Source organism: Pelobates fuscus, chromosome 2, assembly GCF_036172605.1.
Source record: "Pelobates fuscus isolate aPelFus1 chromosome 2, aPelFus1.pri, whole genome shotgun sequence".
Classification (NCBI taxonomy): domain Eukaryota; kingdom Metazoa; phylum Chordata; class Amphibia; order Anura; family Pelobatidae; genus Pelobates; species Pelobates fuscus.
This window is the reverse complement of record NC_086318.1, coordinates 393,512,829-393,533,987: the sequence shown is the minus strand read 5'-3', so window position 1 is coordinate 393,533,987 and position 21,159 is coordinate 393,512,829. Positions and strand designations below refer to the sequence as shown.

At 40.3% G+C, this 21,159-nt stretch overlaps 1 protein-coding gene across 1 annotated transcript in view; it reads right to left on the bottom strand.

The window, feature by feature from the left end:
• The window catches only part of PTPN14 (protein tyrosine phosphatase non-receptor type 14), a 104,072-nt gene that overhangs the window by 10,571 nt on the left and 72,342 nt on the right, over nucleotides 1-21,159 (bottom strand). The window contains exons 5-13 of the mRNA XM_063443836.1: nucleotides 20,961-21,028; nucleotides 17,588-17,658; nucleotides 16,050-16,137; nucleotides 14,263-14,351; nucleotides 12,998-13,085; nucleotides 4,203-4,285; nucleotides 3,298-3,355; nucleotides 3,141-3,204; nucleotides 458-1,941 (exon numbers count right to left, since the gene is read on the bottom strand). Coding sequence (XP_063299906.1) covers nucleotides 458-1,941; nucleotides 3,141-3,204; nucleotides 3,298-3,355; nucleotides 4,203-4,285; nucleotides 12,998-13,085; nucleotides 14,263-14,351; nucleotides 16,050-16,137; nucleotides 17,588-17,658; nucleotides 20,961-21,028 — 2,093 coding nt within the window. The remainder of the gene's footprint in view (nucleotides 1-457; nucleotides 1,942-3,140; nucleotides 3,205-3,297; nucleotides 3,356-4,202; nucleotides 4,286-12,997; nucleotides 13,086-14,262; nucleotides 14,352-16,049; nucleotides 16,138-17,587; nucleotides 17,659-20,960; nucleotides 21,029-21,159) is intronic.

Here is a 21,159-nt window from a genome sequence, read left to right as displayed (position 1 = left end):
TTTAAACAGACCTTTCATAGAATGCAAGAACAATCAAGCTCAAATAAAGTTTAAAATACAGATGGAGTCTTTTTTTTCACTTTTGTTTCACAGACACAATGTGTATCATTCTATATATAACTTCATGTCCGGTTTAAAATTTGAGAATAAATTTCTCATCTTTTACAGTAAATAAAGAAAGATCGATCAAAACATTTACTGTAAGAAATATACATTTTAAGAAATTATCAAGAATGTATACAACATGTATAATGGCAACTTTTCTAGGTTCTAACCTAAAGATTCTCTCAATATTCCATCCTCGATAGCAATAAAAATAAAAAATAAAACACATTTTTAAATTAGCATATGTAATACATTTATCTGCAGACAAGATTTGTCTTCTCTAATAAATGTATTTAAATTCAAATTGTTACATGAAATTCCATGATTATTGCACAATTTCATATATACTCACTCTTAACATGATTTCCTTTTCTACAATCGTATCCTCTATTGAAAACATTTCCGATACAGGTCTTTCCTTAACTGGTTCCTTTTTGACCCTCTCCTTGACACTGGTAAGATCAGGTTCCGAGATAGATGGTCCAAGAGAAGCCCCATTTATTGTTGCCTGTTCATTTCTAGAAACAGAAGCAGTCTGTGATGTCCTTTGGCATGTTGCCTTGGTTCTAGCTATAGCAGCATAGAGACATGAAGAGTCATGTCTTAGAGCTCCGTTGCTTATACTTTTTCTTGGACCTGGATATTCTGGAGGGGGTTTATTTGGCATTCTGGCTAGGGCAGCTTGTAGCTGATAGCTGTAAGACATTTGATTTGTAGATGAAGCATGGCGTACAGGATTGTGAGCAGCTACTTCTTCCTCTTCTTCACTCTCGCTGCTGTGTATCAACATAGTGGCATCAGAAATAGTTTTTTTGTGATGATACAATGGAAGTTGATGAACATCCTGGTCCTTCTGCATGGTCTCCTCGGTGTGCACCAACTCTCGTAATGTATTCCTTCGGGGCAGTGGTGCATTTAGTGAATTTATTGCCATAGCCTCCATGCCACATACCATGCTGTTAATAACTTCCAAACTGTGGCGTTTTTTCACAGTGGGACGATGGGTGGGTCTCATTAATAGTTCACTGACCTCTTGAAAAGACTGACGTGCCACCGGAGCACTGTCCTCCTGGAATGTTTTAACAGATTGCTGTACCTTTCTGGTCACCAAATCTGGGCTGCTGCCACTAACATATTTATGGCGATGACTTGCCAAGTCTGGAGTGCTACTAGCTGGTCGTGGTTGTGAGTACTGAGGTGGGGGCAGAGATGACCTATTTCTTAGTTTACGAGAAGCAGTGAAACCTTGGGTGGGTTGTGGTAACACATTAGCCAACTCTGGTGTACTGACCGTGTGAGATATGGATTGAATATTTTCCTGGTTGGAAGCCACACCATGGAGAATGCGTTCAGTTGGATTCAGAACTTGATTTCCAAAGGTAGTATGAGGTCCGTAGAGAACCATGTAATGGGGTCTTTCTGGAAATTCAGACTGACCATAAACCAAGCTATCACAGGGCCTGTAAGCATGTGCGTTTCCAAGGTTGAGATTTCTTAAAGATTGATTCTGGCCATCAGGGGGAAGAATGCCTCTATTCTTTTGTCTCATTACAGTTTCATATTCAGGTGTTTGCCTGTAAGACGGCACAACCGTTGCACTATGGCGCAACTTTGTGAGGTAATCTAGTGTCATGAGGTCACTTGCTGTGATACTAAGGTTTGATGTCCGTGGAGAAGCCTGGGTGATGCTCTGTGAATGGTTAAGAGAGTTTATGCTATGAGCACTGGAAACGCTTCCATTCAATACAGTCCCATTAATTTCTGGATATCCATCCAAACTAGTCTGCGAAATCGGTCTGTAACTTACTGGGTCCTCATTCATATGGAAAATATTGTCTGAAAGATAAAAGAAAAGAAAAAAAAAAAAACAATTGCAGTTTTTCTGAATTAATTGATTAAATCAAATCTATATCAAATATGTAATGTAAATCTGTTGCACATTTGAATCACTTATAGGCACCTAGACCAGGTTATGTGGGTGCAGTTGCCCTGTTTTAGTTCTGTTTTCTAGATACGGCAATGTTAACAATGCAAGGCTAAACATACATCTACTGACTGTCTTCCTGACAGCCACTAGAGGGTGCTCCCGGTGCTACAACCAAGTCAGACTGGTAATGTATTATTCAATGTTTTCACGCATTGCATGAGAACATCGAATGTCCTCTATCGCATAGTATAGGGAGGCACTGGGTTCAACTCTTCCCTATCAGAAGCATTCGATTGGAGAAATGTGGCGCTTGCTGCACATGCATTTCTCATCCCCAATGCACCTCTATGAGAAGTATTGAATTGGATGAGAAAGACATCAATGGAGGTAGAGCAGACATTGTTTGTTTATTGCACTGTTCCTTAAATTCTTTAGATTAATAACCCTCCCCCAATGCAGTAATGAAACCGTAAAAATCTGTTAAACTTACATTATTCCTTCCTGTATTGGGAGAGTCTCCTCACTGCAGCATCAGGCCACGACTATTGATGACTTGTGTCCAATCAGAGGCTTCACGTATAGAAGCATTGGATACACCAACAAAGCTTCTCAGAGAGTAACATAGAAACAAACCAACGCTTCTATATTAGAAGCACTCACTTCAGGAGTGAGGCAGGGAACCTGGGAGGTGTTACTGAGGGGATTTATATATATATATATAAAAAAAAAAAAAACTTTTCTCAAATAAGTCTAAAGGTGCTTTAGAGGAATGGAATGTTCCTTTCAGAATTATTTAATGCATCAGCAAATGCAATAATTAAAATAATGACATTAAAAACATCTTCCAGAAACGAAAGACCACTTTTTTGTCGACATCTGCATTTGTTGGTTGTTCCTGTTTGTTTACTGTATTGGTAGTCATATTATATGTTTACTGTATTGGTAGTCATATATATTTATATTATATATACACATACAGAAGAACATGTATATAATTATGTCTGCAATGAATTCTGATATACAGTCAAACACATTCACACCCACACAAATTCACAGTAGTACTATTAAAATACAGTTTAAATCAGAAAACATGAGTACTAGCATTTACCTTCTGACATGTATATCTCGCTGCTATGAATATGTCTTTGAGGAAGTACTGGCTGCTGCCGTGACTACAATAGTGTGAGAAATAAAGCAAAAACAGCTTTAATATTATCTCCATTAATGAGCAAACCACCTTCAATAGGAGAAAACATTGCACATACCGAGGAGGACCTGTTCCAGGTGTGCCGGCGTCTGACCACAGGAGGAGTTATCGATTGCCTGTCAAATATAAAAATGAACCGTGTGTTTATACATTTTTTAACATGTACTACAATGTGCAGACTGGAGCTGTGTAAAATAATATAAAATAAAGACTACAAAATCTGATCCAAATTAAAACATGCAAGTATTTACACAAACATAGAAATAAACTTGGCCTCTGATGATTTTGGTTTACCCATATGGTTACTATTTATTTTATTAAAGTTTTTTTTGTAGTTGTCGTTAAAACAAGTCTTGCTAATGCAACCTTCTAACAGCAGCAGAAACGGATATTCTTAGGGCGATCAAAGGCGAAGGATTAGATCGAGATGCTTATTCACTTTAAAGGGACACTTACATCATGTAAATCAGGGCTGCCCAAAAGGAAGATCCCCAGATGTTGAAGAACTACAACGCTCATGATGCTTTGTCATTCTAAATGCATTCTAAAGGCATGCAAAGCATCATGGGAGTTGTAGTTCTACATCTGGGGATCTACCTGTTTGGCAGCCTGCTCTAAGCCAATGAGCATTGCCAAGACTCCCATTGAGGCATGGGGCGATGTCGAGAATACCCCAGTTAAAAAGTCAAACTATTACGAAATGGTTTGCCTGCTTACGCTGGGGGGTACCAGGGCACTACTGACACCACGACCAATACAACTTGCTGTAGCCGTTATTGTGCTTGGAGTATTTCTTTAAATTTCTCCCACTGCCTTCATGACATCATTTCTCCTGTTAAACTTACACTCATGTGGCAACGACGCATACTATGTGGACAGACATATAAATAGAACTAATACATGAAAACAAAGTTTGAAACATTGTACAATGTATATCTGTTGTGCACATTGCATGCCACTTACTCGGTGCATATTTTGTTGCCTTTGTAAAACTTAAGCCTCGTAGCAAACAATCGAGATATATATTTACTGTTTTCAACATCATCCTGAAACAAAAGAAACACACAAACACACAAAATCAACAGTGTCTCAAACCTCAGGTTTCTGTTTGTAAAGAGAACAGCAATGCACTAAGCCAACATAAACAACTTAACAGGTAGAAGTGTCAGACCTCATTCAAGGTGTATTAGAATTCTGCCAGATGGCTTGTTTAACACCAATGTGTCTATACTTGTTGTGTCTCAGATAATTACCACAGGCAAATAACAGAAATGTTTCAGTTCGTTGTGTGAGGCCAGATGTGATTTATTACAGTGCACTCTAACACGAGAGGATAACTTACTCGTATCTGCCAAGTCATTTTTTTTCATTTGGAAGACTGGACAAATAAATCTGTGTAATCAACGCGTTACAATAAGTGTGCTTACTCTCTCCCTTTAACCCATTTATGACAGAGGACATGTCAGGACTGATGGAATTCTATTTGTCTAATACCTTGCCATGAAGTAGTTAAAGTAGTTCAAAATTTGGGGACATTTATTAAACTAAGCTGAAAAGTGTATTTTGTTTTTTGTCTATTCTGTTCACATTTTTATTTAACCCCTTAAGGACCAAACTTCTGGAATAAAAGGGAATCATGACATGTCATGTGTCCTTAAGGGGTTAAATTGTTGTAACAATCTCTGCCAAAATTCCACTACGTTTTCAGAAAAGAATGCCAAATTTAGGGTGGCAGATAATAAAAAAGTGAAATAGAATATATTTTTGGAGGTAAAAGAGCCAAAAAAGCTGAATCAACCCACTGTGTTGCTTTAAAAAAAAAAAAAAAAAAAAAAAAAAAGGCATATATTAACAGATCTAATAGATCACGTTGGCGGGCGGGAGAAAAAAAAATAAAAAAATTGTTCTCTCACTTAATTATTCGATTGATTTTCCATTTACCCAACTGTAAGGCAGATGTGGCTTCTTGATTGAATTTTATTTAACCTAAACTCTGCTAAATTGCGAGGTGCAATGCCAATAAGCCACGTCAGTCACACTTCACAAGTGATCTTGTGCATCAATTTTGCACGATCTAGATCAGTTATGGTTTGTTTTGTTCCATTACACCTGCTTTCCTGGAATGAACTGCCCCTGTCCCCTAGCCCCGCAGCTGAAAAATATTGCAGTTTTATAGAAACTGCAATGTTTCCATTGCAGTATTAAGCCTTCCTCTAGTGGCCGTCTACCAGAGAGCACTAGAGGGGATTCCTTCTGTTTCACAGATTTTAACTCCGTGAAGGGACACTAGGCGTCTTCACGATTTGCACGGCGACGTGCAGCATCTTCTAAAGCTCTATAGGAAAACATTAACTTAACGCCGAATGCATGCGTGGCCCTCACCGCATATGTGCATTAGGTGCCCCATCGCAATTACGTCGGAGGAGGCGGAGACTGAGCCTGTGCCGAGAGACATTGGCACTGGATTAAAGTGAGTGTTTAAAGGGCTATTTAACCTTTAAGTACCATGGTGAGGGGGCAGGGGGGCACTGTAGTGTTAGGAACACATTTTTTTTTCAATACTTTATTTTTGTGTGAAAGTCTTGTTACATCAACAGCATACAATATTTGTTGTACATTGAATATATGAGACGGGTATTGACATTATTCATAGCTTATCTCTGTTTCCCCATTGTCAGCTAACATTGCAATGTACTACATATAACAAGGACATTTCACTTTTTGTATTTTTCATGTAACTTGGGTATCAAACCAGCAGTATGCATCAAACGACAAACCATCTAAGCTAATGAGGTTTCTGTTATGTAAGTAACGTAAAAAATAAAATTTGGTTGGGGGTTGTGTCACCAATCCCTTGTGATGCGGTCCTGGTACGGCCAGGAGTCGCTATATTGTCATTGTGTAGGAATTTGGGATCCAAATCTCTTTCCGATGTTTTAAGAAGAAGAAGAAAAGAAGAAAAGAGATAGTGAATGAAGAAGATGAAGGGGCGGGGGGGGGAGGAAGAGGAATAGAGTAGTAGAAGGAGGGGGGGAGGGGAGATGCGTCAGTTCCGTGTAGCGCGGGGGCTACCATTCCCGTCTGTTGAGTAGTCCTCTTTCTACTTAAGTCTCTGTCCTAAGGGAGGGGGGGGGAGGTAGAGGTTAAGTTGTGTTATGGAAAAGTTCGCTACTTGTCCAGGGTTCCCAAATTCTTTCAAATCTAGACATGGAACCTCTCACCCTGTCTGTCAAGTTATCCATTAGATATACGTCTTTCATATTGGAGATCACCTTCCGTATGGGAGGCATGTCCACCTTTAGCCATGACTGTGCAAGGGTTCTTCGTGCTGCTAATGTTACTTTGTGTACCAATTTTTGTTCCCTGTTCGTCCAGTCGTCTAGAGATCTAGTTAACAGATATGTCCAAGGATTTAGCTCGGGTGCCCTGTGGAAGATCTTTTTAAGCAAGTCGAAAACTTTCGACCAGTAGATTTGCACCCGTGGGCAGTCCCACCACATGTGGAGATATGTGCCTCTGTGGCCACATCCCCTCCAGCAGTCGTCTGACGGTGTTTGCTGCATGTGGAAGAGTTTAACCGGGGTGGTGTACCACCTAAACATAGTTTTATAGGATTGCTCCTGGAGAGATACACATATGGACACTGCGTTATTTGCCTCCCATATTTCTCTCCACTCAACTCCCTCCGGGACCTCTCCTAACTCCCTCTCCTATGTGTCTGTATATGTTAGTGTACCCCATTCTTCTGTTTCAGAGCAAATGTGTGCGTACATTGTAGTGGTGAGTCCTGATTGTGTGGTTTTGTTTAAACACATTTAAAATGTCAATGGGGCTTTCCATACCCTTTGTATGTGTGGGAGTTGTACATAGTCTAAGTTGTAGGTACCTAAAAAAGTCCCTGGGGGTGAAATGGGTCCTCTGTTTCAATTGTTCGAATGTAACTATGCCATCGCTCTTAAACATGTGGCAAACTCTCTGTAAACCTGCTTTTTCCAGGTTTGCGAATTCTCTAGCCGCCATTCCCGGGGGGGAGGCCCTGTTTCTTAAAAGTGGGGTAAGTGGGGATGGGGAAGTCGCCAGTATGTATTTGGACGCTGACGTTTAAAACAGCTGGACAGGTGGTTCTCAATATTGGTCTGTCTTCTCTGGGCACCCACATGTGGTATTGCGGTAAGCCTGGGCCAGTTAGGAGGGACTCCAAGTCCACCCATCTCCTTACCTCCAATGGTGCGTGTCACATAGCCACCTGAGTTAATTGCGCAGCTACATAATAGAAATAAAAGTGTGGGAGCCCCAACCCTCCTCTCTGTTTTTGTCTATATAAAATGTTTCGGGAGATTCTGTGGCATCGATTTTGCCATATGAAGTCCCCGACAGCCTTTTGCAGTGGGGCTAGATCTGATTTTAGTAGTTTAATGGGTAGTGCCTGAAAGAGAAACAGGATGCGGGGTAGCACATACATCTGTACTGCATGAATACGTCCGATCCAAGAGATAGGCTTATCTAGCCACTTATCCATGTCCTGTATTAGGGTTCGCATAAGTGGGGCATAGTTTAGGTGATAAAGTTTGGCCGGGTCGTTCGGAAGTTGTATCCCTAGATACTTTATGTGGTCTTTAGCTATGGGAATATTATAGTTTGCCTGCAATGCCGCCGTGTCCTCCACAGACAGGCCTAAGAGGAGGGCACTTGATTTTTCTAGGTTAGCCTTATAGCCTGAGAATTCTCTGAATTGTGCCAGGACTTCTTGCAGAGCATCCATGGAATCTTTCGGTTCTGTAATCGTCAGCAGGACGTTGTCTGCATAGGCGGAAACAAGAAACTCCTGTCCTCCCACTGTTATGCCATGTATACATGGGTGTTTGCATAAAGCTTGTAGGAGCGGCTCCAAGGTCAGCACAAACAAAAGCGGGGAGAGGGGGCATCCCTGTCGTGTTCCATTACCCAATTTAAAGGGTTTGGTCCTAGCTCCGGTGATTTTCACCTGTGTATATACTTGGTTGTACATGGCTTTAATCGTGGCCACGTATTTTTCTGGGAATCCCAGAAATTCTAGGAGTTGAAAGAAATAGGGCCAATCGACCCTATCGAAGGCCTTTTCTGCGTTGATTGCGACTATCGCTGTAGATGTGTCTTTGGTCTGCTTACGCCAAATGAGGTCTATATTCCTTCTGGTGTTTTCGAAAAGTTGTCGATCTGGTATAAAGCCCACCTGGTCTGGATGTATCAGCGTTTTCAAATGAGGATTAAAGCGTTCTGCCAGGACCTTCGCTAAAATCTTTATGTCATGATTAATTAACGAGATGGGTCTATAGTTATCTGGGAGTAGGGGGGCTCTACCCGGTTTCTGGAGAAGGATGATGTTGGCCTTCCATGAAATCGTTGAAAAGTTGTTCTAAGCGGGGCATGAGTTCTTCTCTATATGTTTTATAATATGCCCCGTCAAATCCGTCCGGACCTGGAGCTTTATTGCTCTTAAGCTGTGCTATTGTCCTGTCTAGTTTGTCTCCGGTAATGGCGTCGTTCATGAGCGTTGTTTAGGAAGGTCTAGATTGCTTAAAAATGTGTGCACATTTTTTTCTGCCGCCGCCTTTGCGATAGGATCTCTTGGAGTATGGTTGTAGAGTGTCTTGTAGTAGTCTGTGAATACTTGTGCAACATCTGTCGGGGTGTTTTTGATGTTTCCATCTCTGTGTTTGATTGTGGTGATGTGTGTCCTATCTTGTCGTGGGCGTAGAGTCCTAGCTAGCAGCGTGTCCATCTCGTTCGATTTCTCATAAAACATCCTTCTGGACCATGTGATGGCTTTAGCGGTGTCATCTAGGAGAAGTTCTGTGATGGATAATCTGGTTCCTCCCAGTTGTTCCAGTATTTGCGGGGTTGGTGCCGTCTTGTGTTGTTGTTCTTGTTTTCTCAGCAAAACTAACAGTTGAGCTAGTCTCCGCACCTTTAGTGCCTTCTTTCGTGTGGCCAGTTTTATACATGTGCCTCTGATCACTGCCTTATGTGCCGCCCAAATAATGCTCGGGGACATGTCCTCATGTCATTATCATTTGTAGTGAAATATTCTTGTATGTCTTTACGTATTGCCTCCTGTGTGTCTTTGTCTCTCAGTAGGTGAGGGCTGAGTCTCCAGTTCCACGATGAAGCTGTACATAAGTTTCCCAGGGTGAGAGATATGTCCACGTGATCCGACCACGTTATGGAACCTATCGCCGTGTCCACTACTCTGGCCATGCATATGTTGTTTACTAGAAAGTGGTCGATCCTGGAATAGGTCCCGTGCGGAGCTGAATAAAATGTGTAATCTCGTGCGCTGGGATGTTGCGCTCGCCATGCGTCTATCAGTCCACTGTCTTGTATGAATCCGTGTAGCAATTTATCTTGGATTCCCCTGCCCTGCGACCTCAATTGGCCTGCTCTAGAGCTCCTGTCCGCAGCCGGACACGGTACGGCGTTTAGGTCCCCTCCTACAATAAGCATGCTGTGTGGGAGTGCCTTAATCTTAGTAGACAGGGTGTCCCAGAAAGCTATATCAGGTGAGTTGGGAGCATAAATGTTAACCAGGTGTATTGGGTGAGAATGCAGGGTACCGATGAGCATTATGTATCTCCCTTCCGGGTCTGGATCAAAGGTAGTTATGTGAATTGGGCATTTACTATGTATGAGTATAGCTACTCCATTGCTTTTTCGATGGGATCTAGCTCCGTATGTGGTGCAGTATGTGCGATCCCGTAGATGGAATGTTGTGCGTTTGGGTATGTGTGTCTCTTGCAAGAAGGTAATGTCTGATCCCAGCCGTTTAATTTCCCTAAACATCAGTCGTCTCTTTTTGGTCGTCTCTTTTTTTTCTCCTTTAACGTTAATAGATGTCAGCTTTATGGCCATACCCATAGTCGTGAGGGGTGCTGCTTGTTTGCGCGTACCTTCTCTTTCGTACGTGGCCCATGTGTGGGATCACTATGGTAAGTCACCAGAGCACCGCTCCAGTCGCCCACCGACTGACGCATGAAGGGGGCTGATAGCAGAGGGGGTAAAGAGGAAAGTAGAATGGAAGGAATAGAGTGAAAGCAAAGCAATAGAAGAATGAGGTCTGGTCTTACCTGCTGCCAGACCGGTGTGTGGGGTGCAGTTCCCTGTCCCATGCCCCTAATCTTGAGGGGAGTATGAGATGGAGGTTCCTGTACCATGTGACTGCCACACCGCTGAGAAGTTATATGACAATGTTGTGTTTGCTATTTCGTCTAGTGTTTGGTAGATGGATGTTAGGACAGTTCCCGATCGACGTACTGTATCATGGGTTCAGTCTTCCCATTGTTCCTCCCCTCAGTCCCTACTTGCAACGGGAGTAGATCCTTCTTAAGCTATGTTGTATAATGCAACATGCGCACGGGCCTAGAGGCCTAAACCAGTTCACTGTGCATTATACCCTAGTCAGTGTCGCAAAGTCGTACATTGACTACAGTTGCTAATATCGGGTGTACATGGTAAATATATTCAACACACATCAACAACAGGTATAAAAGGACGATATTGACTTGACCTTACTCCTTAACGAACACACCCGTCCAATGGGTTGTCAGGAATACAATTTGCAAGGTCTGGCTCACTCCACCCGGGGCCATCCCTCGTCCCTGCCTATGCCGCTGGGCAACAATATTGCGTCGTTCGGAGAAGTACGTTTATACCCGCTGCTCAGTTCGATTGTGCACTAAATTTTTCGTTAATCTAAGTAAGAAGTCTGGGTGTGTACATGAGTGGTGCGCCCGTTTAGTGTGTCTTCCAGCTGATGCTTATGTCATATAGAATGCGCTACTTTCATCCATGTAGCCCTAGTCTAAGTCACCAGTGTCTGAGTGAGTGGTTGCTGCCTCTGTCGTTTGTGGGAGACTCTTGTTCCGAGGTGTTACAGCAGATGATGTGTCGGTCTTAGAGTTGTCGTCCGTCATTTAGGTGTGATTGTCGTCGGGGGTAAGGATGAGCTGTTGTAAAGCAAAGCGGTTGGGTGGAACCAGGCTACCTGCAGTTTGTGCGTTTACTGCTTTCTTGGGTATGTGTAATGTCGAGTGCGCATGAAAGCGTTGTGCCCGTACTTAAGCCCAGGTTGAGCTATGTACCTTAACAATTAACCTGGATATTAGAATACAGAATAACAAGTAACTGCAACGGGAAACAAAGAGTCTTGATGTTGGCTCAACCGTTTCAACTGGGTTTAGGTTGTTACCCTTTTTTAAGGAAGTGTCCAACATGCCGGGTGCAATAGCAATCCGCATGGTCTTGCCTAGTCCTGGGTCTGGCCGCCCCTATAAAGGTTCAGTTCACTTGCTTGCGGTGGAGTTTTCTGTGTGGGACCCCTGTCTCGAAGTCCCCCCCCGACCCAAATCCCACCTCCTGTCCCCCAGGCAGCCACTGTATCATCTATGTGAGTTCTCCTCCTGTCCAGGATCATAGTGTGAGGTGACTTACCCCAGCAAGTGTCCCTCCCCCATCCCCCTCCCCAAGGTCCATGAGGCCCTCACTCTCACAGTCTCTGTAAATGCGTGCAGGCCCTAATAACCTTAATAGGTGAAGCGACTATATGGCGCCCCTAGTACCTTACTCTCCGGCGATCCACCATTCACCAGGGAGAGGTGGCAGTTCTCCAATGTCGGTCAGCGTGGATGGGATCTGTGTCGGAGCTTGGAGCCCGAGGTCAGTAAATAGGGCTGTTGCATCGTCTCCCTTTTGCAGGACGTAGGTCTTGCCCTGTTGAAAGGCCAGAAGTTTGAAGGGGTATCCCCATGCGTACTTCACGTTTGCTGCTCTCAGGGCTTCTGTAATAGGTTTCCATTCCCGCCTTCGTTGTAGAGTAGCTGGCGCCAAATCCTGGTATAGTGTGAGGTCCGAGCCTTGGTAACGGATTGGGCCTTCTCTGCCTCTCCTGATCAGCGCCTCCTTGGTCTGGAAGTGCAGGAACCTTATTATGATGTCTATTGGGGTGTTTGTGTCCAATCTTCTGGTACATAGCGCCCTATGGGCTCTTTCTATATGCCAGAGATGGTCTGGTAACTCAGGAAGCAGAGGTTTGAGAATTGCAGTCAGCACGTCTATCACTGGGCCTTCCCCTGAATTCTCTGGGAGGCCCCTGAGGCGAAGATTATTACGGCGTGATCTGTTTGCCATGTCTTCAATGGCCAGCTCCGCTGCCGCCATTCTGGTGGTTAGGTGATTCACTTGGCTGATTCCTGCATTGTGTGCAGCTGTAGTGGTCTCCAAGCGGTTTTCTAACCTCGTGGTGCACTCACCAATGGCCTGAATTTCACTCCTCAGGACATGTGTGCAGTGTTCTATTTCCCCTGCCAGGTATGTTTTCACCTCTGCCAGGGTGGCCAAAATTTTCACTGTCTCCATTGAACCCGGAACGCCCCCGGTCGCTGCAGCTGATAGGAACACATCTTTGTATTCCTAACACTATAGTGTTCCTTTAATAAAATGCATGCATGTTTTCATTGGGTACATCTGCTAAACAATGATTTTTAGGTTAAATAAAAAAACTAAACATTTTCTTAAAATGTAATTAGAATTGTGTAATAAAATGCATATCGGTTAAGAGGTTAAAGGGTTAATGCAGTCACAAAACCTAAGGCAGCATTTAAAAATGGAGTCATTCCTAAGGAAATAAAAAAGGAGTTCGACCAGTTGGCAGCCATTTGTTCTTTATTTCAGTTCAAGACTTTGTAATTGTGTAAATGTAAAAAAAAAAAAAAAACTGCCCCTACCGTGTGAAAAAGAGGAGATTCTTCTTTCCTCGTCAGCTCAAGTACAATTGCAGACTTGTTGTGGGTGATATTTCCAATATCATTCCACCTACAGACAAGATTCTACATTAGGCTTGCAAAAAAATAAACATTCTACATTCTCACAGTTATTTCTCAAGTAGAGGTTTCATTGCACTTTTCCTGCCTTTCGATCGCTGCTAGAGATGCGGAGCACTGTCGTTTTATCAGATTTATCCTTTTCACCAAACAAGATCAGAAAATACAGAGATGGTATATATATTTGGCAATTTCTTGATTAGCCAAACAGTCAAATTTAAAACCTTGTGTATTATATAAATGCATATCATTTTTACTGGATGGATTTATATCCAGCTCACCCCGCTGATTGAACAAAAGAACTTTTAAACATTATACATTTTATATAATTTTTTTTAATTTTAAACTTCTCATGTTGTTTCTAAACAAACAATTATCTCCTTACTAGTCTCTGTTCTGATATTGATATAGAAGCACATTTCATTACATCGGAGTAATTACACCGTTTTCCCACAGAAACCCATAATCGAGATCCTTTGCCGAGTTACCATGGCCTCGATTTAATAAGCTTTCCCAAATGATTCCATACTGTTAGAAAGACGAACAATTTAGCTACAAGAATTCTAAAAGACATTGATGGTGACTTGTATAGATATAGCATTTGGAAAGTCATTTAAATAAATAAATAAAACTATTTTATACTAAACAAGAATAGATTAATAAACACAGGGTAATGTAGTTTTATTCTATAATTCATTGAAAAATAGTGAATGAAAATATGAATTCAGAGTAGTGCAATTAAATTTACCGTATTGAATTCGAAAAGTCAATCATTCAGGGTCCTCTTTGCCTTTTTTATCTATTGACTTTTTTTGCAGTTCTATATCCTTTTTGTATAATTGTACAGCGCTACAGAATGTTCCCTTTGTAAAATGCAAGTAGTAGATTTTTTTTCCTCTTGATTATATTATTTTTTTATGTAATATTTTTGGGATAATCTTTTTAAATTATTTTTTTTCAAAATATAAACAATAAAGATATATATATATATATATATTCAAAAATCTATAAAAGTAATCAAAAATGTCAATATTTTTTTTCAGAATATTAAAATCATATTCAAAATTTACCTAAAAATATTAGATCATTTTAAGAGCTTACAAAAAAAATATTTAATTGAGGCCTTAACTGGTTAGTAGGTTTCCCACCGTAATTATGGTAAGATTTACCTGTAAATGGCTGTTAGTTGTCCAGTATTGTCAGTCACAAAAATCCCCACGAAAAAGATACAAAGGTTTATATCATTTCCATGACTGTCCTAAAAACAAGCCGTAAATATGAATAAAAGTGTTAAAATCTCACAAACAACTGAAAGGGTAAAAGTGAATAGTCAAAAAAAGCATTCCATGGTTTAGCGTCAACACTTATTCAGAGTAAGCATTGGATGGGCAGAGAACTCATGGGAGATGCTCTTTTAACAACAGCTGGGGAGAGATCTCTTCGCCTTTGCTTGGTTGCATTATGTAGTTATTCAATTTAATTAACTATATCTAAAGCAAGTGGTTGCTTTTAATGGGAAATGTAGTTGACAAACTTAGTCAGTGTCAAGATGAGCCATCACAGTAGTAAGTCCTCAATTTCCTTTTAAGGTGAGCTTACACTTAAATGGCCATTGAAGCAATACTAAAAAAAACCTCCAGGAATAGCGCGCAAGCAACCTTTTTTGTTTGTTTTTTATTGTATGTATTGGGGCTGAACTATAGTCATTGCTACCACCCAGGAGTAGTAGAGGTTTGAGCGCAGGCCTTAATTTTGTACGTTTGTACCATCTGAAGGAGTGTCTACAAAATTACTAAAATATTCTGGCTGGTTTTTATTTTGGGGTGGGGGGGGGATGAGGATGAGAAGTTGTTGTTTTTTTGTGAAAACAGCAATTCACGCAGAACGAAGTCTGCTTGTGCGTATTCAAATAGGTTGAATGGTGGGGGACGTCTTTTTTTTTTTTAATGGTTTTGAAAGACTTTTTAAAAATGGCTTTAAACTTGTTGTTTTTTTAATCTTCTGTGATTTACGGAGACTTCTAAAAAAAAAAAAAAATATTGTAATTCCAAACCTGAACACAGGGAGGCAGCATTATAAAACAAAATATAAACATCCACATTTCTGTTTCTCTAACGGAACTTTGGAAATGAAAAAATACATTAAAAATGTATTAATTGTTCAGCTCCAGGCAAATAATAATTCTAATAACAAAGTATTTAACCAGGAAAAGTACAATCAGATTACTCTGGTTTTTAAGTACGTCTGATTCTGCTGCTGATGCATTAGCCCACTGAGCGATCTCACCGCTCTGCTAATCAATTAGAATCGGTTATTTGCTTTTACCTATATACTTTTTTTATTCTATAGCCACAGAAGAGGTGTATCTAGTATAATATAACATAATTGCTTTCAAACTGTGCTGTTTCCTGTGAAATACATCAGCAGAAACCGGTTAGAATTATAGAATATAAAACATGCTGCTAAGTTGTTTGAAGCATTAGTCACTTTAAAAGGCCACATCATCTTAATGAAGTGGTCTGAGTGCAATGGTCCTGCCGTTTTGGTTGTGCAATGTACAACATTGCTGTTTTGTAGATACGGAAATGTTTTAATTGCAGGACTAGAAAAAGAAAAAAAGCCTCTGTTGGCTGTCTCCCTGGCAGCCACTAGATGGTGCTTTCCCTGTGAGAAAGGAGTCAGACTCTGTTCTGACAATTCACATCCTCTAATGCTTCTTGATTGGAGAAGAGCAGTGCTTTTCATCCATGAGAAGCATTGGATTGGACGAGGAGACAGAAGACGTCAGCATGCTTGCCAATGAAAAGAGAGGCAGAGTGGGTGATGGAAACAAGGTAATTAAATAAATTAACTTTGCATTTTCCCCACAGAGTGGGGGTGGACACTCATGGCAGGATACGAATAGCACTGAAAAAAATATTATTTTATGGACTGTAGGTGCCCTTTAATCTCATACCTTCACATGAAAACATTCCTGGCCGTAGCCATCAAGATGCTCGACCACTTTAATGTACAGGAGTTCAGCCTCTTCGGGTGGCAAAGCACTATAAATGAAACAAACAGAAAAATATTAATGCAAAGAATCAATTCCACCAGGGAATAGACATAACTGGACTATGGAGGACAACTGGGTTTCATTCTGCAAACTGAGAAACGCAAAGAATTCATTTATGACGGTCATAATATCAGAGATTGAAAGACACTGTTGAACAGAATTTTCTTCTATTCTCCGTATTCAGCGATTTTGACCTAAAAAAAATAAATCCTTAAATATTTTGTTTTGGAGTGAGAAACTTGTGGTATTAAATTTTATGAAACTTTGTTTGGAACTGGGCTGCAACAAAGTTAAATACTGGGGAACCATGTTTAATGTAGTAATTAGAACAGCGGTAAGGAGTTTAATTCCTAAACGTTTAACAGTAGTGAATTTAAAGGAACACTATAGTCACCTAAATTACTTTAGCTAAATAAAGCAGTTTTAGTGTATAGATCATTCCCCTGCAATTTCACTGCTCAATTCACTGTCATTTAGGAGTTAAATCACGTTGTTTCTGTTTATGCAGCCCTAGCCACACCTCCCCTGGCTATGATTGACAGAGCCTGCATGAAAAAAAAAAACTGGTTTCACTTCCAAACAGATGTAATTTACCTTAAATAATTGTATCTCAATCTCTAAATTGAACTTTAATCACATACAGGAGGCTCTTGCAGGGTCTAGCAACGTAATTAACATAGCAGGGGATAAGAAAATATTAATTAAACAGAACTTGCAATAAAGAAAGCCTAAATAGGGCTCTCTTTACAGGAAGTGTTTATGGAAAGCTGTGCAAGTCACATGCAGGGAGGTGTGACTAGGGTTCATAAACAAAGGGATTTAACTCCTAAATGGCAGAGGATTGAGCAGTGAGGCTGCAGGGGCATGTTCTATACAACAAAACTGCTTCATTAAGCTAAAGTTGTTCAGGTGACTATAGTGTCCCTTTAATGTTAAGTGGAAAAACTGCAATACAGGAACCTAAAATATCTACATTATGTTTCAGGAAGTGTATAGGGAGGCTGTGCAAATCACATGCAGGGAGGTGTGACTAGGGCTACAAAAAACAAGTTATATAACACCTAAATAGCAGAGAATTGAGCAGTGAGACTGCAGGGGCATGATGTATACACCAAAATTGCTACATTAAGCTTGAGCTGTTTTGGTGCCTATAGTGTCCCTTTAAGTGAAGTGATAAAAGAAAACCAGCTCTGATATTACTAATAGGATGGACCTGCAGAAATTCTGGTGATATCCTATTTTGCCGCAGCGTGGGGTAGGTTTACAGAGACTCGCTGAATACTAAATCAAACTGAAGGCCAATACTGCATCAGTAGCCCTTGATGACATTATGAACAGTGTCATGTTTCAGAAATTTATTTTTTTCCTAAACACTTATATACATAAATAATGTTCTTTCAAGCAGGGATGAAGAACCCTTGGCATTGCTGCTCGCTCACCTGTAAGCTGTGTGTTCCATATTCAGTTTATTAAACAGCTCTTCCAGGATCGCCTTATCTTTAGTCCAGGCCTAAAGAAATTAAATCAAATTACTTTAGATCAATTCAGAGAGCTAAATTTTATATAGTCCTACTGACCAATGACACCAGCTAATGAGCATTACTCCACAGTAGTGTTTAAGTTGGCGCCTGTTAATTCACGTACATGTACCCAGACGAGACATGCGGAAACTTAACTGGGTAGCATGTCTACATGTGTAAACATAAGTAAAGATATGTAACTACAAGCATGTTGACTGGGTTGGATAATGGATGGAAAATAGTTGGGGGCTCTTGACAGCTACAATTTCAGTTGTTTTTGTGTTGGTGTGCACTAGTAGTAGTAGCATGTCTTGATAAATGTCTGTGTTGGAACGCATGTGCCAAATTGTTAGAATACATGTATCAGCAGTAATGAGTAGCAGCATGAGAGACCTAGAATGTGTCATATTAAAAGGGTGGCTTTGAGTTGGTTTGTGTGTTTAGCAGAGTGTGCTAGTGGCATATAGTGTGTCTCACTCAGGGTGTATCTTTAATATGTTCGTATAAGATATTGGGCCTGTGACTGCTGCATTGCAAATGTTATGGCCTTTGTCTAGAGGTGGTCAGCCTTCTTTTTCATTTAATGCCAACGCAAGTAAGGAAACATACAGATATGTTGGGTTTTAATGTAGAATCGCAGGTCTTCAGGATTCAATGCTAGATGTTCCATAACTCGGTTTCCTAGGTTTCCTGCTGTATGTATTCCACATCTCACTGGCGTCCGTGTGATTCTTGCACACCTTTCTAAATACACTAAAGTTGAGAAATCAAGTATAATTTACTTATTTCATCTATTTTTATTGATCTGTTTTTTTTTTTATTTATTAAAAAAAAAAAAAAAAGGTATAAAGATGTCACTAATGTCAATTTGTGGCATTCTTTCAATTATTGTATATGTAATACCTGAAGGTTAAACACTAAAGAATCCGATTTGGAATGTGGTGTAATTACACAGAATGTACCAGACACCATGTCAACTTGTACTGCTAGTCAGTCATGTGTCAACTGGGGTTTTCACAAAAGGTGTAGATAGCATCTGCTTCCCTAAAGCCTTTTCTCAATCTGCTGCAATGCAGATCAATGTCAGTGGGTTTTGAAATTTCCTCTGAAGTGTATCCATGTGTGACTGACACATAGGGCAATAAACTATACTGAGGCAGCAACACTGCACAATCGCAATGAGACAGAACCAGAAAACAAGCCCTGGGGACGAGTGTATTTTGTTCAACAGATTTTCTAGTTCTTCCCCTGAGGGTGTGTACTTTAAGGAAAGACACTCTGGAACGGTTTGTGGGGGAACTCTATGGTCAGCGGCCATTTTAAGTTTATTTTCAGTTGTCCAGTTGCTTGCTTAGTGATTTAATGGGAAGCTGAATAAAGAACTGCTCCATGTACCTACTGTCCAGTAGTGCTTGTTTCTGCTCTCCACCTTAAAATCACAGAAAATACCACAGAGAGACTCTGTAATAGTATTTACTTTTGCCACAATGGCATGCAGGATAAAAATAATAATCTCCTTGATAAAGAAATTCGAAACATGTCTGTACAACGCGAAAATTATGACATGCAGAATACAGCTCCAAAAATACGATTTCTACTAAACTAAAGTCTTGCACAATGTTGCGGAATTATCTTAAAAACAAAGAAAAACAAACAAAAAAAAAAGTTCAGTAGTCTCAGATGAAAGTAAGTCATTTGTAAATAAGTGGCTCAATAAAAAAATAAAAAAAATAAAATAAAGGTCTGTTGTGCAATAATTACAGTATTCTGCACCATAGTCCGAGCACAATACATAAGATCAGAATTTGAGGATACCGCCCAACACACGACAAAGTCACTTGGCGTCGATCCAGACAATCCTGAAGAGTTCAGGCAAAATGCATAAACCACATCCTGTCTTTGACCAAAGATAATGAACAGGTCAACAATATCCAGCTTTAGATGCTTCTTGACACCATTCTTCGAGGATTCAAAAGTAACCCCTCTGATCTTCCCATTCTTCGATTTCAGGAGCAAAACTATCTAATTTAGATGCTGCTAGTTGGGTTAAGATCTGGGATTGATATTCCATATCCATCTCAGTTTTATCTGGGTTGAGTTAGAAAGCATTAGTGATCACCCTCTCTTGGGAGCCAAATCACAAGGAGTTGAAGCGGACTTGTTTTGTGCACTGTTCTGCATATCTGTGCACAATGAGCATGTAAACACTTCAAATGTATCTTTCTGTCCCATCATCTTGCTTTAACTCTATTTATCACACAATCATAATCCCACAATATATAAAGACAGCAACGGCAATTATGTATTTGTTATTAAACAAGTTCTCTAATGTTTCGTCCTTAATCAGCAGATGCACTATATGTGGATGTCTCTTTCTCTGATCACAGGTAACATCATTCACCTGGTGGCATATCAGCCACGGGCTCACATACACATTGCCAACCAACACCAATGCGACATCTGAGGGACATCTATTTTTTTTTCACAAAAAGCAACTAGATTGTAACTTTAACACTAAATGTAGCACAATAAGTTTGAAGGCAAACTATGGCAAATGCAATGTTAAGACGTTGCTACTTGCTACAGTCTTTCTATAGAATTCACAGTAACACTTAATTTTCAAGTTTCCTTTGTAACACAATTTGTTATTTGAAGACAATTTTGAGTCCCAATCAATCCATGTTATCAGATTAAGACACCAAACATTCGAATTTGCTTTAGTTTGCCCCTGAAGTGATGAGAATCTGCATGGGAACACCTTTTGGCCTCTCTGAGAAGTTATGTTTGTGGTAGGAATCTGTAAAAGGTAGAATCCTGTATAGCCCAATTCTACACTAGCAAGGCTTTTTTCTAGCCCTCTATTGGCCTGGATGGGGTCCTAATTTGTTATACCAATAGGGCACTCCCACATAAGGGTACCAGGTTAGGGGAGCTATCTACTAAACAGCTTAAAGAACACTATAGGCACCCAGTCCACTTCATTTTAATGAAGCGGTCTGGGTGCCACGTACCCGCCTCGCCCCTTAAATTTACATTGCAGAGTTAACCTGTCTCTAGTGGCCGTCAATATGTTAGCCACTAGAAGCGCTTCCATAAAATAGAGTAAAAAAAACTTTGCCGTTTTAATAAGTTGGTCTCAGGAGACCACTTGATAGGCACAGAGTCTTGCCTATGGGAAAGCATGGGATTGGTGGAGATCATTAACAGTGGTCATCAGCAATTTCTTATTTGTGCATATCCTTGAATTATATGCACAAATAATAAATATAAAATAATTAAATTTTTCACTTACCACAGGAAACAGACGTTTCTCTAAGATGGACTCTTGGGATTCAAACACATTATCATCTTTATATTCCGCTAAAATAAAAAAATTAAGAGTCTGAGAATTGAACTTACAATAAAGCTTGTATTCTTTCTGCTACACAGAAAAAAAAGAAAAAAGTATTATTACAAATCATATTAATTAACTAACATACAAAGAGCTTGCA